The sequence below is a fragment of the Poecile atricapillus genome, chromosome Z (genome assembly GCF_030490865.1).
Source record: "Poecile atricapillus isolate bPoeAtr1 chromosome Z, bPoeAtr1.hap1, whole genome shotgun sequence".
Taxonomy (NCBI): Eukaryota; Metazoa; Chordata; class Aves; order Passeriformes; family Paridae; genus Poecile; species Poecile atricapillus.
The window spans coordinates 92682505-92700145 of record NC_081289.1 but is presented as its reverse complement, the minus strand read 5'-3'; the positions used below and the strand labels follow the sequence as shown (position 1 = coordinate 92700145).

The 17641-nt window shown below is 41.6% G+C and overlaps 1 protein-coding gene across 1 annotated transcript in view; it reads left to right on the top strand.

Moving 5' to 3' along the window:
• SNX30 (sorting nexin family member 30) overlaps nucleotides 1-17641 on the top strand; it is a 52661-nt gene that overhangs the window by 17216 nt on the left and 17804 nt on the right. The window contains exons 2-5 of the mRNA XM_058827344.1: nucleotides 3716-3904; nucleotides 10166-10276; nucleotides 14539-14697; nucleotides 16900-17095. Coding sequence (XP_058683327.1) covers nucleotides 3716-3904; nucleotides 10166-10276; nucleotides 14539-14697; nucleotides 16900-17095 — 655 coding nt within the window. The remainder of the gene's footprint in view (nucleotides 1-3715; nucleotides 3905-10165; nucleotides 10277-14538; nucleotides 14698-16899; nucleotides 17096-17641) is intronic.

Below are 17641 nucleotides of genomic sequence, written 5' to 3'. Positions count from 1 at the left end.
CTTCTGTACCCATAAATTCAGGTGTCTTGAGGAATTCTAGGAACTTCATAGGAATGCATGAAGACCCTGCCCTTGTGGTTGTTTTAAAACACACACACACACACACACACATATATGTATGTGTATACAAGAACCAGTAGCTCATGAACCTGAATGTCATACTGCATCTACTATAGGTTGTGATCCAGGCCTTGCTACACCTTCACCTGACCTACTTCAACAGATGGCAAAACTGTGAGACTGTCTTGAGGCAGTGGGTGGCAGAGACAAAGGATCGTTACTCTTCACTTTAGAAAAAGCTTTGAAACTTGAGAAAATATTTATGGATGCTTGTTAAGAAGTGAAGAATGTCTTGACAAAACATGTCCTTCACACCACCTTGCCTGGGTAACCAGAAGCAACTTTCCCTTCTCTCTGCTGTAGGACTGCTCATCTTTATGGCAGACTGGCTACTGTGAGTGACAGGTATTTTAATGAAAGGATTTGTAAGCAGTAGGTACCTGCTGTGACTTGGATTGTGCTGGTCTCTAATAATGCAGAGATGTACGGAAAACAGGGATGGGCAGCTGCTTGGTGCACTAAAGACGAAATTGGTGCATGAGCCCCTGGCACTGAAGTCAGGCACAGCTCACCAGCTTGCTTATATAAAGTGGATAATACTAGCTAGTATTTCAGATGCTTGTGAACAGGGAATTATACCAGAAGGTAGAAACACAGATGGCTACACACCTGCTTTCCCACTAGGCTCTGCAGGACATACTCCTCTTTCTGTGGTAAAAGAAGACTAAAGGATGCAGAGTCTTGTTTCCTGAAGAGGAAAAAAAAAAAAATAAAAAAAAAAATCCCTCTAAGTCCCTTGGAAGAGAGGTGAGGCAATTAACACAAGAGGGAGGTGTTCTGCTGGTATGCTGGTAGAATTACAATCTGAGGCGTCTTGCTGTCATACTTCAAAGTCTGCCTCTTTCTAGCAATGGCATAAGACCTCAGCAAACTGATCCTGCCTACTGTTAAATGAGGGTTCAGCAGCCATATGCCTTATTTCTAGTGCACTTAGCTAGGAGGTTCCACCCATTCAGGAGGAGAAATAGTTAGCTTCTAACTCAGCTTTCATCTACTGAAAAATACCAGGGTATGATGCCAGCTGTCTCTGCCAGGGGAGGATCCTGCAGATGAGGCAGTATAGAACAGTAACAGATCATCTCTCCTTTTCCCACCACCACAGCTAGCAGCTCTCCTGACGTGAACCAGTGCTGGTACAGAAGCTTTACCTGATGTAGGTCTGGAGTGTTTCATCCAGGATAGAACTATCATAGCCTTTCACACCCAAGACATTCCACAGGACCCACAACTGCAAGAACACTCTCAAGTGCAGTGAAACAGATTCAAGCCTTCACAGACTTTTCTCCTGCTTAAAATATGCGAGACATACTCATATGATATTGTTAATTCCAAGAGAATTGGTGAGGAAAGTGCTAACTTCGTGCAACTGGCTGCAAGCTCTGTCTTTAGTTCTTTCTCTAGATTCTCGTATTTTAAGCAAATTCCATCATATTCTTTAAACTCTCTTTTGGAAGAGTTTTCTTAAAAGCTTTTGAGATCTCCTGTGGAATCAGGCTTAAGCTCTTTCTGCAAAGTACTTGTCATACTGGAAGCTTAGAACATGTCTGGTTGCAGTTGTGGCACAACTTGTTGTACATTAATGCTTATTGCACATGGACAGTGATGAGCTGTCTTTTCCTTTGGGCACAGAAGCACATTTGTCTCCAGCTACTGTGGTATCCCAAGGTTTGCTTTGCTTTTTACTCTGCTCAGCCAAATTCTGTTGTCTAGCTGAACTGCAGGTTTTCTGAAGCTGTCTCCTGTTGTTAACCTTATCCTGTCTACTGCTTATTCTGTTTGTGTAATTTCAACAGAACTTCTTATCTACTGAGTAATTGTGCCATTGCTTACTCATGTTGTATGTGTTCCTCCTATCTGAGTCCGAGCCAGATGCCTATGTAGTTTGAGGTATCTACCTTATGTCTGAGCTGTGTCTTGCTCCCCCTGCTTTTTTGCCCTCATGAAAGCATTTGAGTGCCTGCCTTCCCATCTTGCTCACCTGCCAGTTAAATCTATTTGTTGGCAGCCTCTTCTGTACATTAGCTGAGAGAATGTGTCTAACCTCTCTGTTAGTAGACAGTAGTTTAGATCACCCCTTTCCCAAAATGTTTGGGTTAAACGATTATTTTCTCTACTTCATAAGACAGCCCTCAAGGTGAAGAACAATGCTGCCATGGTTCTGCAGTACTGCAACAGACAGATGGCTCTCTGTGAAATCCCAGTACTCCCATGATGGGTTTGTGAGAATGATTGCTAGGAATTTAGCTGCGTTTTTAGCCATTATCAAAGGCTTTGTAAGTAACTTTACCTTGAAGCTCCTGCCTGTGGTTCTGTACCTTTGGCTGAAGGAGCACTGATGAACAGAGGGGGTCTCACCCACACATGATTGCTTTGCTAAGATGGTATGTTTTGATGGTATGATGGTAGCCACTTAGAGTTGTGTGAAGTTAGATCCAAGAAGTAATTGTATAACTAAAACACTTGTTTAAGTTAATGTGGTGCTTAGCTGTAGTGATGTTTCTCTGTTCAACAGCAAGGGAAATCACTCTGGATAAATCTGTCCCTATGCTACTGTTAAAAAGATGCAAACAAAACCAGCTCCTGTCTTCTCTGAAATGAAGAGCCATGGGTCCTTAGGAATTTCTATGTACAACTTGTCACACGCTGTCAGCTCTCTCTGCTACAAAACCAGATCAGAAAACATGTCAACTTGCTGTGATATTTATGCAAGTGCAATAAGTACTGTTACGGAGTAGTTGGTTTGTATTCAAGTGTGAGATTTGAAGGTGTGTGGATGTCCCAAGTTAGCTATAAAGTTGTTTTGCTGTTTTTCTTTTTTCCCCTGCTGCCAAGTCAGTTTCAAGGAATTGCAGACTTCCTAAATTTTTGTGTTTTTCTTCCTAAATGGACACTTGCTGGATCTTTTAGTCTCTGTCTTCTCTAGGCACTGGATGACACTCTTAAGCTTGGAAGAATAGGAATGAAGACCTCTAAGGAAAAAGTAGTGTTTTCATTTGCTCTAGGACTCCAACAGGGAGGTGTGCCTAGACACTTGTGCAGGAGAGTGTGATCTGTGATTGTTCTGTAGTGCAGTGATGGCAATTCAGAGTCTAAATGCTGCCAACTTGTGTGGAAGTTAATGGACTGGATGGGAGGCCCCTGATGAAAGTTATGCTCCTTCCTCTGCTGCAAGAATCTCCAGAGGTGAAAGTTGACTGCATTCGAGACAACTGAACTGTTGTCACTTCGCCTGAAACCTGTCTTAAATGTAGGTCTCTTGATATGCCTAGCTGTTTTGTTTTTAGTCGGGGTTGACTCAGTCTCACCAGGAACTGCTGGTTCAGCAACACTCTGCTTCCTTATGAATAGAAAGCAGGTGGTGCTGTCCTTAGGGGAGGTATGGTGATAACGTGCTTTCTCCTGAGCTTAATGCTTGAACTTTAGGGTGTTGCCCAGGTTTCCTGGCCAAGGTTGATCCTTGGAGGTCCTGAAACAAGTAACCCATATAATGTATCAGAGAAGCTTGTCTGTGATGTCTTTGAAAATAGTATGTTTTACCTTGAATCTGTTAAGCTTCTTAAAAACTTCATTTTTTTCTTCTTCCTCTCCAATACAGGATCTCAGTCTGCCCAATGGCACACCCGTGGACACTTCTAGCCCAGCCTCCTCCTCATCTCTCCTCAACAGACTGCAGCTGGATGATGACTTGGATGTGGAAACTAGAGACCTCTTTGTTACTGTGGATGATCCCAAAAAACACGTGTGCACAATGGAGACATATATCACATACAGGGTTACAACAAAGGTACAAAGCAATATTGTCTTTCCTAGTGCTTCCTTATTTGTGGAATAACTTTGGGTCATGTTCTGGATATTCACATCTTGCACTGTGTTTTCCTATCTTAAGGACAAGAACTCAGTGTCTTTTGGTACCTTGTGAATGTGTTGAAGATGTGACTTCTCCTAGCAGAACTGTTACTTCAGTGTCTGAAATTGTGGAAAAAGCTTTTAACATGTCAACTTAGATTTTATTTTTATTTTTTTTATCTCAGATTCCTAAATAGAACTGTTTGTAAACTTGCAAGGCCAGTTTCTTTCATTAACTTCACAGTTTGTTCATTTAAGTAATTTGACACTCATTTGGTTTGAGTTTCCTTAAGGGGAATGTGCCTTGTTACTGGTTCACTGTTGATCATCTCACTTTTTGTCTCTACCCCTTTCTGAAATGCTTTAAGCCTAATTCTGGAAGTGTTTACTACATTTTACCACTAAAATCATAGTCTTGTTTCTCAGCTGTAAACCAGCTTTCATGGAGTTGCTGGTTCAGATAATTCTACAACTGCTAATAAAATAAAGTAGCCTAAGAATACTGCTGCGAACCAAGAGGTTGGAGATCTTTTCAGCACCACTTGTAGTTCAATCATGAATGTAATCTACATATATATTAATATGAATAATGGTCTGAAAAGTCCATCACATTCACAACTGAAATGTTGATTCTTAACTAATTCATTCTCATTATAATGAGCTCCTAGATGATGTTTGGGCACTTGTAGTTACCTAAGGCAAAAAGTGTTCACGAACTTTACTAGTAATATACTTGATACACTTGTCCAGAAAGATTAACATTCCTCCAGCCCACTTAGATGGCAGTATGTACTGGAGGAAATATTTTTCTTGGAGATAAGGAACCTTTACAGGCCACAGATAATTTTTTTCCAGATGTCTGCTTCAAAGTTTCACTTTCAGACTGCACAGGAGAAAATGGAGTTTCTCTAAAATAGTAACTGTCTTTTGCTGCACATTTAACACAGTTCTGTCATTCATTTTTACTCTAAGAGTCCTAATCTTGTATGAAACACTATTCTTTTTTACTTGGAGCAGCTTAGCCTTCAGCTATTACTTGATCAGAAGGAATAGGAGCTATAAAATAAAATGCAGCTTTCCACAGGGAAATGGCTAAAATTGGCTAATGTTGTTCCTGTCTTGAATTAAGACTCAATTATTCCATCAATATAAAATACTTACATATTGTGGCACCCTAATAATGTTCCTATGCTTGGAAATCCTTATGTTCAGGGATTCCTTTTCATTTTAAAGCAGAGCTCTGAAATATGGCCAAGATCTTTGCCATATTTAGATCAGAAGTATTACCCAATGGTGTCTCTTTTTTTCATTTAAAAAAATAATTTTATACTTCTGATTTTGATGTCAACCTTCCTGTCCGTTAATACTTGCTGTATTTTGGATCTCATTGTAGCACAAAAATCTTCTGTATTATACCATTGCAATGTGATTATGAAACTGTGTAAATTATTCTTCTGAATCACCATGAAATATAAATCTCTTTAGTTTTATTATTCTTGGAAACTTTTGGTTAGTCTCTAGGTTCAGAACCTCTAGGACTATCTACTGTTTTTCAAGACTAACAGTATTAATGGTCCAACTCATTCTTGCCCTGCAAACAAGGTGTCTTTGATGCCAAGCTAATTCCAATTAGCTGTTGTAGCTGCAAGCAGTAATTAAATGAGGCAGAAGAGCTGCACAGGATTAATTCATAGAGTGAGATGAAGAGCCTTCTCAACACCTCCCCTACGGCCTTGCAGGAAAGAAGTTTGAGACCTCTCAGGGGTCTCTCTGGTGCCTCTGAATGAGGGAGGCAGGGATAGCTGTATTTTTTTTCCTTCTCTACTGGAGAATGCTTCTGGAACCTCAGAGGTTTGGATAAACACAGGTCATAGTATGAGTTATTCTGAGGACTGAAAAGCAGCATCACTAGGGCAAGAGGGGAGTTGCTAATGCTGTAATGTGTGGTTGTGGCTGTGGCAAGATTCCAGTCTAGGGAAGAGTGTAGACTGACCGCAGTCTCATTTGTGTTGTACGGGTTTAAAAAAAAAAACCCGAAAGAATAAAACAGGTTTTGGAATATGCCCTGGACTTTTCATCTTCTCATGCCTTTGTCAGCAGGTGGTGGTGACTGAGGAAGGGTCAAAACTTTGGCTTGCAAAGGAAAAGTCAAGAGTTTACTTGATCCTGCTTGTGCACCTGTTATCACAGCTCCCTAGTAAGAGCCAGGTAGCATTCCCTAGCCTGTCTTGTGGATGAACACATTTAAAGAATGTAGTGGTAATCCTCTAGCTAACAAGACAGTGATTCAGTACTGACTTTCTTGATTCTCTCATAAACTCTGTTTATCTTGCAAATGCAGTTACTAGTGCATGTTAGTGAGCACAGGGGACCTAGTGAAACCATAAGTTGGGTAAAACTTGTGCTGAAACTTAATGGGTCTTGATTGTGATGATTGAAGTGTCCTTCAGTGTCCTTCAGATGGATGGATGTGCATTTTACGGAGATTTTACTAAGCAGAATTCTTTTTTAAGAAGAAAGGGGAAAGTAAAGCTTGGCCTTATCTTATGTAGTCATCTCTCCTGAGAAAACATAAATTAGTGTATTTCTAACTTCATTTTCACTGTCCTTTCTAGGATGGCAAGGCCTTCTTCTGTGCCTTTTCCCATGAAAGTCTGAACAGCTGTGTGCCATTCCTCAGAGGCATGCGGTTGCTCTGCAGGTTTGAAGGGAGAGTCTTTCAAACCAGTCAGTACTGAAGTAGAGATCTTGGTTCCACTTTCCTGTCCTCCTCATGCTTCCAGTCCATTCATCAGGTAGATTACTTGAGCACATGAAACTTCTTGATTCCCTGGGAGGAGCAGGTAAAAGTGGTATGAAGTATTTTCCAAATAGGCTAAATGGTTGAGGCAGAAAGAAGTGCTGGAGTGCTAAGAGCACCAGCCTTCTTCCCTTCCCCCTCTCTGTCATTCTCTTCTTTTCCTAATTGAAAATGTTGCCTCAAACTTCAATAATAACATGGAGGGGAATCTGCAGTCAAGTCTAGTGAGTTAGAGAGTAGAACTAGGTACAAAAATTCTTTCATATAGTCATCACAGGCTAGCTTCAGGTTGGGCAGCTAACTCCTTCCAAGGAAGACAAGAATATTATGCAGGTCCAAGACTTGGTGATTGCCTTAAGACTGCCTCTAGTCAAAACTGTTCCAGCAACTGAGGTAAAAGTGTCTGTAACTCTGCCCGCTTTCCAGCAAGTAAAACTGAGCCCAGAGTGTCGCAATGCTGACTTAGTGGAACTGTGCTGGAATTTTCATAAGTTCTGGAAATGTCTTGCCCAGTATTTCTTGGGAGGTTGAGATCTGCCATGAAGTTTCTCAGCTTCTTTCGGAAGAGACACATGTCCTTGCAAGATGAGATTTATGAATATTACTGTGAAAGCAGGAGGAATTTAACTACGCAAAAATGCAAACAAATGTTTCACTTGTTGTCTGTTATGGAAGTTTCCCTGTTCAACCATCCAGGAGTCACTCAGGCAGTCACTCTTTCACCACTTGAGCTGGGACCAAGGACCTTTCCCAGCTATGCCCCCTCACTCACACAGTCACACCAGGTTTCCATCCCCAGGTTTCCTATAGCAGAGTCTCAGTCTCCTGATCCTTAAAATAATTTCATCACAGTAACAAACCAACAGCTCGAGCTGGTCTCTCTCAGGAGGGACCTGAAACAAAGGAACCCCTGGACTTGTATCCCCTCACCAGTCTAGGCACGGGAGGGTCTGGGACCATCGGCTCCTGCCGTGTCTCAGTATCCGCTCCCCTGGCTGGGCCACGGGTCCCCGGGCCCCTGTTGTGCCAAGGGTCGGCTCTCCACGGCTTCTTTGCCTGAGCTCCACCAGCCAGAGCTCAGCCTGCAGCTCCCACTGCAGCTGCACCCCGAGCTGCCTCCGTGACCATGCTCCTCAACACTGTACTTGGACAGTGGCAAGATCCGCCTTCCTCTTATGTGCAAGCTGGGAAAAATAACTTGTACTAAACTGATTGACATTTTGATCTGAGATCCAAATTCTTTCAGCATTAGTGAGGTTTCGTTAAAACCTTGAAGGATCTTTATCTGCTGCCCAAATAGTCTTTGAAAAACTTACTTGCTGTCTGGATTTGATAGCCTGTACAGTAAACACTGAAATGTTGCAGCTGTATTTTCATCTCAGAGGGAAAAAAGTGATATATGGAAAACTTTGCAATTCTGCTTGTCAGATAAAGGCAGCAAGAGCAGTTTGCTAGAGGTAAATGATAGCTAATGTGTGGTTGGTGTACTGGGATTTAATCCTGTTTTCCTACTCCTAGACAGTCCTATGCAGTTTTCCTTAACTATTAATTAGCTTCTCAGTGTTCACAGATGGGAGACTTTACCTGCATTCTCATGCTACAGGATAAGACAGTGTAGTGTGTAGCCATTCTGATTACTCTCATTCACTCACTGTCTGATCTCTTAAAATCCCTTTGTGCAGTGACTGCCAGTTCACAGATGCTCTGCCTTCTACAGAGTTTTTACTGCCTTGCCTCACCATTTTTTTTTTTCTTTTTAATTTCTGGAATAATGCCACTCAGTCTCTTACTTGAAACAAATGAAAATTATTCAAATTAAGTCTCAAGAAGTCACATTTATAGTGTGGCACTCTTAGATGTAAAATAAGCTGGTGTTACTCTGACATGTGTGTAGCTGAGTAAAACACAGATCTACAGTGGGTATCAAGGTCTTGTACCTCATCTGCAAACACAACTGCTCCAATTCATGAGGATTCATTATGTTAGTCCATGGACCAGACTCTATATTGCATACCATGGCTAGCAGGTCAAAGAAGGGAGGAGCTGATCCTGATTTCTTTTTCTGTCTTTCCCTTCCTTTACAAGAAGTCAAACCATGTAATAGGTGATAACACATCAGCTTGCTGCTTACAGTATCCTAGACCTACTGTGCTGTTGATATTGTGTTGAGGCTCCTGACCTCACCCTAGAAAGAGATTTCATATGTTAGAACTTTTACAGGATCCTCAGTGGTGACTGGTGGGAGTTAAATGCAGCAAATGGAACAGTTAGTCATCCAGAGAGCAAGTGAAGAGGGTGGATTGCATTTAAAGGCTGCTGCTGGCGGGGACTAGCAAAGCAACCAGGTGCTGGACTCAATGTCAGTTCAAAGCCAGGGTTGCCAGTGTATTCCCTAGAATGTGCTGGGTTTGATGCCTGGCTGCCTGCATGTAGTGTGCTGGCACTGCAAGCCACTCATTGCAAGATGGACCTAATGCTGCAAGTAGCTTAAATGTAGCTGCCTGTGCTTCTCCATGGGACGTAACTACAAGGGCAGTCTGCCTTCTAATCAGGGCTGCTGCAATGCCAGGCTCTTCAGTGGACACTCCTAGTTGGTACACAGTTTCACAAGTGTTTTAGGCAGTTGCAGTATGAGCTGTGCAAGCAGCCCCATACAGTCAGCCTTCCAGGTTATGGACTGTTCAAAGACTGGATAAAACACTTGCCAGCAGTTTTTCTGTATACTTACTTTTTTTTCCCATCAAACTTGTAATGACCTTACCCTAAAGAAGGAAAGTTTAAAATATTTAATCTACTAATACGTCTAATCGGGCATACACATAAACAGACTTGTTTCTTCATTTTGGAAGTCAACAAAAATAGTCCGTCAAACCTTGCACTGGCTTATGTTCTCATCTTTTGACCTTGGAATGTGATAAGCCCATCAATCACAGAATACAGGACAGTGCTGAAACACTTTTTCACCTGTGGATAGTGCATGTCACAGAATAAACAAGTCAGTAAACACCTTTACTTTTAATTCTCGATGGTTAAAATGGTGTTGTCCTCGCAATGAATATCTCATGCAGTCTTTGTAATCTTGTAACTGCCAAGAGAGTGATATGGTGCGCAGTGCTTCTGCTTTAGACTTCTACCATGATGAGAGCAGAACATGTAATGAACTAAAAATAGATCTTAACACATCAGCTCCAATCAATAATTTTTCATATTGCTGCTTTTCCACTGCTTGAAAGGCCAGATGATCTTTCTCTCATGCTGGCTGCACAATTTTGGGGATTAAGACCCCCCTGCAAGGCTTGTCTGTCTTCACCCTTGCCAGGGATGGCTGTACTCCATTTGCTGCTAAGCTCTGAAGTGGGAGGCGTTGGTGCACACTAAGTATATCTTGTTCTTTTCCAGACCACACGAGCAGAGTTTGATTTGCCAGAGTATTCTGTCCGTCGGCGGTACCAAGACTTCGACTGGTTGAGAAACAAGCTGGAAGAGTCTCAGCCAACGCATCTTATTCCCGTAGGTAGTAAGCATGAATCTGCTTTAAAGGACAGTTGTGCATCTGTCTTCCAAGGGTAATATTTGGATGATATGTGTCTATATTTAAAAAAAAATACTTCATTCTCTTCGAGTATTTATAGTTAAATATGGTACTTCATTGTCTTACAGTGGAGTGGAAAGAGCTTCCCATTCCTGACTAGTTAGGAAGCTTAGAATTTTCTTGAGTGGCACGCCTGAGAGGTGAGCTTTGTCACCTCAGAGGCGAGCCTCCTGCAGTGCAATATGTTTGCTGACTACCGTAGCTGTGACATAAATAGAATACATTTCATTTGTTTGCTCAGTTATTACATCTGTATTTCAGAGCATCTGGGTATGGATGCTAACTCTGAAGCAGGCAGCATAGTGCCTGTGGAATAGCAGGCCACATAACTTTCTCAGTCTTGCCTGAGAAAGTGGCCTGGGAAATCATAAAGAGGAATTAAAACAATCCTCAGAGATAGAAGACAGCCTTGCAGGTGCTGTTTGTCAGTTTCTTGTTTTCTTGCAAAAGAAGGTCGAGGGGTGGTGAACCCCACTGACCAATGATGGTGATGTGTTAGTTTACTAACCAATAAGAATTTTCTTTTCTGTACTTTAACGTATGGATCTATAAAAAAACCTGAGGTAATAAACCGAAAGAAATTCTCCAGTTCGACTCCACAAGAGAGTCTGTGTCGTTCTTCTTGCCATTCCGAATAGAGCGACAGCTGGGGATTATGAAAAGCCATGGAAACTTCAGGTTCTAGTTTCGGTTTTCAAGATGGCCTTTTGAGCTGGTTTTACAGAGTAATTTAAAACTATTTGTACTAACACTTAATAGCACTGACATGTAATGGCACACACTTGGAAGTCTCAGCCTCTGGCTTCGTAGCTATTGCATGCCTTCAGTAGGTAGAAGTTTACCTAATAAGATTAGCTAAACTACTGCACCCCTTGTTGCTGAAACTGGTGATCTGACCACCTTATTTGATGTGAGTAGGTTAGTACTACCTTATATGTTTTTCGTGTGAATAGGTAGAAAATCTGTGAGATGACCACCTTCAGCCCTTTTGAACAAAGCCATTTAAAAAGCCTGCAGGAATTGAATTGCCAGGAAATAGCAACACTACTAGCATACTTTAGCTTGCCTGTCTGGGATGGGTGGTGGAGTGGAAGTTTCTCCTCCCTCCCTCCCTCCCTCCCTCCCTCCCTCCCTCCCTCCCTCCCTCCCTCCCTCCCTCCCTCCCTCCCTCCCTCCCTCCCTCCCTCCCTCCCTCCCTCCCTCCCTCCCTCCCTCCCTCCCTCCCTCCCTCCCTCCCTCCCCCCCTCCCCCCCTCCCCCCCTCCCCCCCTCCCTCCGACCCTCCCTCTGCAAGGAGTAGGCTGTGTGGGAAGTATTGTTAGATTGCTCTGTAGTTGAGCGCTTTTTAAATCCTTAATTATGCTGGGACTTGCCTCAAGTGGAATAATAGCCGAGAGTCTCAGAGATAAGAAGTACTTCACGAAATCATGTGACACCACTAACTGGCAGCAAATATGTTTAGTGAACAGCAGGGAAAAGAAAGACAGTGAGTTTGAGAGTAGAAGGTGGAGGCATGTGTTAAGTGCCCATACTGTTTTCTCACACCCCATTCTCTGAACAGCTGGAACAATCCCAGTTAAGTTTCTGCAGATTCTTGGGTACACTAACAAGCCTGCCTGTTCTACTGTTCTGCCTGAAGCCTGCAAGGCTGTAAATAATAGTCAAGTAGCAGAAGGTGAGTCACAGGCAGGGAATCAAGCTGCTTTGCTCTGACCAGGAATTAGTTGCACACAGAACAACAAACGTAGCGTGAGTAGCTGTAATACTGAACATGGAACAGGCTGCAGAACAAGCCAGTATCTTCGATGCCTTTCTTCTAGAAATTCTGGAGATAAAAGGATGTGCTGCCCTATTTTATCTGTTTATGAACAAGTCAGCAATCCTGTTAATCTTCATGCAGGTTATAATGGGGAGACTGCTGAATGTTTAATGTATTTATTGTCTAGAAATGGATGAGGTATAGAAGCTAATGGCAGTTTCAGATGCACTGACTCAAGTGTATTCTGAAAAGATATTTCAAGATAATCTAAGACTATCTGTATTTGTAATTATAGATGCTGCAATCCCTGAAAGCCTTCCATTACGACAAATTATCAAAAGGGAGTTGTTTTCCTAATCTCAATATGGTGATTCTGCCTAAAATCTTCCTGTAGCAAATGATGTGTCTTCTCAGTGCAGTGTGTCATGACAGCCTACACTTAGGACCCAAAACTAAACTCAGTGTGCCTTCCTTCCTCTTCATTTCTTCAGTTACTGATAGTTACTTCTATTTAAAAAATCTGAAACATTGTAATACTTTCTTTCAAAAAACAGTAAAACTGATCTCAGCTGTCTCTAGACTAGACAGGTAAACCTAACACAGCCAAGGTTCTTGTCCTTGGATGGTCATGTTTGGATACTTGAAGCCATTTCTGGTGGCAGTGAACACTGCTCACATATCTCAGTGGGAAAAGTAAATTGTTAAGATGGAAGACTATAAGATAGATAATTAACAGACAGTTAAAGCAAGATATCAGTTGCTAGCTGTGTGTATTGATTACTTCAGATGGACCTCCAGAGGCCTAAAATGGAAAGAAATGTACCTACTGCTGTAGTTGAAACCAAGTTAAATAGCAGAAGTCTTTGTAATAGAGGTGCATTCTTCAAATGCTCAAACTGGAGCGATTACTCAGTGCCAGTGTGCATGTGTTTGTTTGAACTAGGGTTCTTTAGACTAGTCTTCCTTTCCCTCTTTTTTTTTTCTTTAAACTTTTTTCTTTTCCTTCTGCATATGGTGCTGAGGTAGTGACTTTCTAGGGCCCCAGCTAAAGTTTACAAAGCAAAGGAAAACAGGTAGTATCTTCCTCCCTGAAGACTAATGCACAAGTCATTATACTTCTGAAGTAGTCTAATGATAGTGTACCTTACTCTGGTTTAACTAGAATGACTGACTGATTTGAATGCTAAGCATAATAAGGTAAGTCTTAAATTGTAAGAACCAAATGCAGTGGTTAAAATGTTGCTGTGTTGCTAAGTCATGCTGGCTGTGCTTTTCTGGGAGATAGAGTCTTCATGTACAACCCACATCAGCTTGGGCATGGTGGGAAAGCAATATGTATAGATTTTTTTCTTTAATTATTTTTGACATAGATTTTAGATGACAGACTCTTTGCAGAGGAGAATCCTGATTCATGAATTGTGTGAAAATGGTTGTCATTGCTAGCTTAACTGTAAGAAGATTGTCTGGATGGACTGGTTCACAAGGATGAAATGCAAAGCACAATTTTAAAACTGGTATTAATCTTCAAGTCCCTGCTGTCTGGACAGAAAAAAAAAGCAGATCTAGTGGTAAAGCTGAAACTAACCATGCTTCAGCTTAAAAAGTTATCTTCCATCCAAAGTGGTACTTCAGAGTTGTAATCCAAGTTTAACGGGGGGACTGTATAACTAGCAAGTCTGGAGACATTCTGGCCTTACATGTAGTGGTGAACTGAAGAGATTAACTGATGGACTCAAAATAAGAAGATGTAAAAGTGGATGTATCATCAGGCCTTTGTTACTTACAGAAACATACTCAGGAAAGTCAGCTGTGATAGATAACCAGGTGTGCTCATACTTCAGAAAAGATCCAGACATTTGCTGTGTCAAGTCCCTGGTTTGTTTTTGCTCGGTGTTCTCACTAAGGCTTGTCAGCCTTTTACAGGAGGGCCCTGTTCAAAAGCTCTAAATTGTTCAGAGAGAGTGTGTGGGGAGTGAGTTGAATTGTCAATTTTTCTGAGTTTCCTGAGACTGGGCAGCTTTGCTTCAATGCTGGTGGGTCGTGTGTGGGTGTGTGTGTGCATGCGCTTCTGTTATAAATAGCATGCACCTCTTCTGGCGTCTCTTTAGAGCTGGATCTTGAGCATGGATAGCAGTAGGGAGAACAATCTAAGCTATGCTACATGTTCTTAGTGTGGGTAATGTCTGATTTCCCTGTTGTGACTCTCAGCTGAAGCCACTCAGTAGAATGGCTAGCTTTAAGCCAGACCAGCTGAAGAATAATTCTGAGCACAGCTTGCATCCCATCTGATGCATGGTTCCTGTTAGCAAACGCAATGTTTCAGTTCCTGTTAAGGCTGGAATTTGATTGCTTTGTTTGTTCCAAGTAACAGAAACAAGTTTTTGGTCTTTTGAATCTTGTATTGTTTGCTTATCTCTGATAGCCTCTTCCTGAAAAATTTGTGGTGAAGGGTGTTGTTGATCGCTTTTCCGAAGAGTTTGTGGAGACAAGGAGGAAAGCATTAGACAAGTTCTTGAAGAGAATTACTGATCACCCAGTGCTGTCTTTTAATGAGCACTTCAATGTCTTTCTCACAGCTAAGGTAAGCCAGTAACTTTCAAATGTAATTGTTGACATGTGCAGTCCCTTCTGAAATGAGGGTAAAAAGGCATTAACAAAACTACATGTTCAGATCAGAGCTTTATCTGAAATACCAGAGGGTTGTTGGGCACTCTGACTATTGTGTGTGACATACCCTTGTGTGTGACAACAGTAGGGGTTCCCTGTACTTGAAGGGAAGAGGAATCCTCTCTACAGATGGATAAACTGAATTATCCAGACCTGCTTATTTTGTAGCCTAGAACATACTCATATTATACAAGAGGGAATAAAAATTCAGAAGACCGTAGACTTTAAAATCCTCTTTTGGGTAGGAAGGAAGGGAGAGAGGAAGAGAAAAGCTTTTGTGTCTCCCTTGCACAAAAGCTGGCGAATTTCTTGACTTTTTGTATTGCCTGTGCTTTTTATACTGCTTGCACTTGATACCCTCAAAACTAAGCATGGAGGCCTCATTCTTATTTGTTCTCAGCAAACAGTTTCATGCTTGTCTTTTTCATGACTCATGCAGGAATGGTGCAATTTTCTTTGGCTTTCTTTAGAACTGCATTTCAAATAAGGCTAGGAGGACCTGCAGCTATGCTTGGGTTTTACCAGATAGGTGAGAAGCGCTGTAAAAGCATGCCTTTCCAAAGTCACATTGCTCAAGCTTAAATGTGATGTTTAAGCTCCCTTCAGGTTCATGCTCTGCTTGCTGTTAATAATCCATCTCCAGTGTTCTTTTATTTCCCCTCTGTCGTGAATTAACCACTGAAACAAGACAGAAATGCAGAATTTGTTTAGCACACTAAATGTCATACAGCTTTGTTCCTCTTTTATCTGTCCAAGCATGATGCAGCTTTCTTAGCTGCTTTATTTGTGTTTTCCCACCCCTGTGAAATGAATGTCAAGGGCTTCATCCTCTGCTTTTGGAGGAGTTTGCCTTGAGATTACAGAGCATCCTGGGAGGTGAGGGGAAAGGACAGACACCTGTTCTGCTGACCGTCTCTAATATTTGAACTTGGTCTAATGGAGCAGTGAGGTGTCAGTTCAGTGTGCTAGGACATGTGGAAAACAAAAGTAGAACTGCATTTAAATGCAAACATAATTGAAAATTTTAGTAGCTTTTAAGGTGTCATATTTTCTTAATCAGACTTACATTTGACTTATGTTAAGTACTTGGAAGGAATACCACAGTACATGTTTTGAAGATGACTGCTATTTTTTGGTTTGTTTTTTTTTTAAGAACACTTAAGCTTTTAACCTAGTCTTTAATAATATGTCTGAATTCTTGGTCTCTGCAGGCCTGCTTGGTTTGAACACATCTCTTCCTCAGGCTCTATAGGATAACTAAGCTATAGCTCCTGAGCCTGTTTTGAGATGTTGAATACTGACCTCTGCTGGAAGAAGTAAAATGAAAAATTGCCAGCGTTTTGGCTAGCTGAAACCGTGGTGTACTGTTCTGATGTACTGTTAAGGTGAAATCCCATGAAAATTGTAGGCAAGCAGTCTTGTTAGCATAGTTTATCTGAAAGTTGGTTTATGCAAATGTGTAAAGGAGTGTGAAGGAAGTTTACACTTTCTGTGGAGGCAACATGGATGTGTCTGACCCAGCCTGAGCTACAGTCTCTCTTGCAGAGAAGTTCTGCTGGTCTCCCCGTGCTGCTTTTTTTCTGCATGCAGTCTTCACCTGGCTCCTGTATGACCACAGAGCTGGAGTGAGGAGGCTGCTTACCAAATAGGTGTGCAATATGTAGCTCTGTAGTAGGTTATCAGAGCCAGCTGGTGCACCTGGTTAATACTGGTATTGTAGCTGTGACTTGGAAGTATGTGTAGATGAATGATGTGGAGGTAGGACCAGAGCCATTAACAAGCCTGCTTCCCTGGTGAGAGTACAGGGACGTGGGGAAGTACGGCCACATGCAAACTGGGACTACTTAGTGTTTTCTCATATACTTCTTGCTATTCTCCTGGATAGTTTATCTCCATGAAGCCTTGAAGCTATGCTCAGCTGTTCAGCTTGTTGAAAGCAAGCCTTTGTTCAAGGCTGCATATTGCATGTAATCTTGTTTTCACAAGATTTGATCTTGACTAGAAAGTATCCTTCATTGTATTAATATTTAAACATAAAAGTGAGTATTCCTAAACGTATTCTTCTTTGTTTTGGTTGGGTTTTTGGTCTGTTTGTTTGTTTGTTTTCATTTCCTAGGATCTCAATGCCTACAAAAAGCAGGGAATGGCTTTGCTGTCAAAGATGGGGGAATCTGTCAAATACGTTACAGGAGGCTACAAATTAAGAAGTCGGCCACTGGAGTTTGCAGCTATTGGGGATTATCTAGACACATTCTCTTTAAAGCTTGGTACCATCGACAGAATAGCACAACGAATCATCAAGGAACAGTTGGGTAAGGACGCAAGGTGTTCCATCATAGTACTTCAGTCTGAATGCTCTGTGTCTTATTCTGGTTGATAGCATTATCAATACAATTTGTGTTGATGATTCTGGACTGTAATATGTCACACACAGGGCAAAATCTAATGCAAAATCTAATGTTGCAGATTTAAAAAGGCCCAAAGCCTAGTGCAGTATCTGATATTAGCTCAACTTTTCAAACATTTTTTTGAAGTTGAACTTTTTATACCAGCCTACTGTCTTACTGGCGTAATTTTTTTAAAGACTTTTGGAAGGTGGAAGAACCTGTAGATTCTACCTGGAGGAGTACAGATGGAACTCTGTCTTAGTAGAGTTAAGTTTTATGAATGTTTAAAAAACTGACCTTGGCTACTGCTAAGATGCAGGAGTCTTTGTATTGGAAGTCTGTAGGAATGGTAAGTTAAAAAAGAAGCAACTTGAACCTGTCACCTGTGCAGCCAAAGGGCTCTGTCTATTAAGAAGCTAATGCAACACAAGTCTTGACTCCCTGTGGGGATTAATGTTATTCAAAATCGAT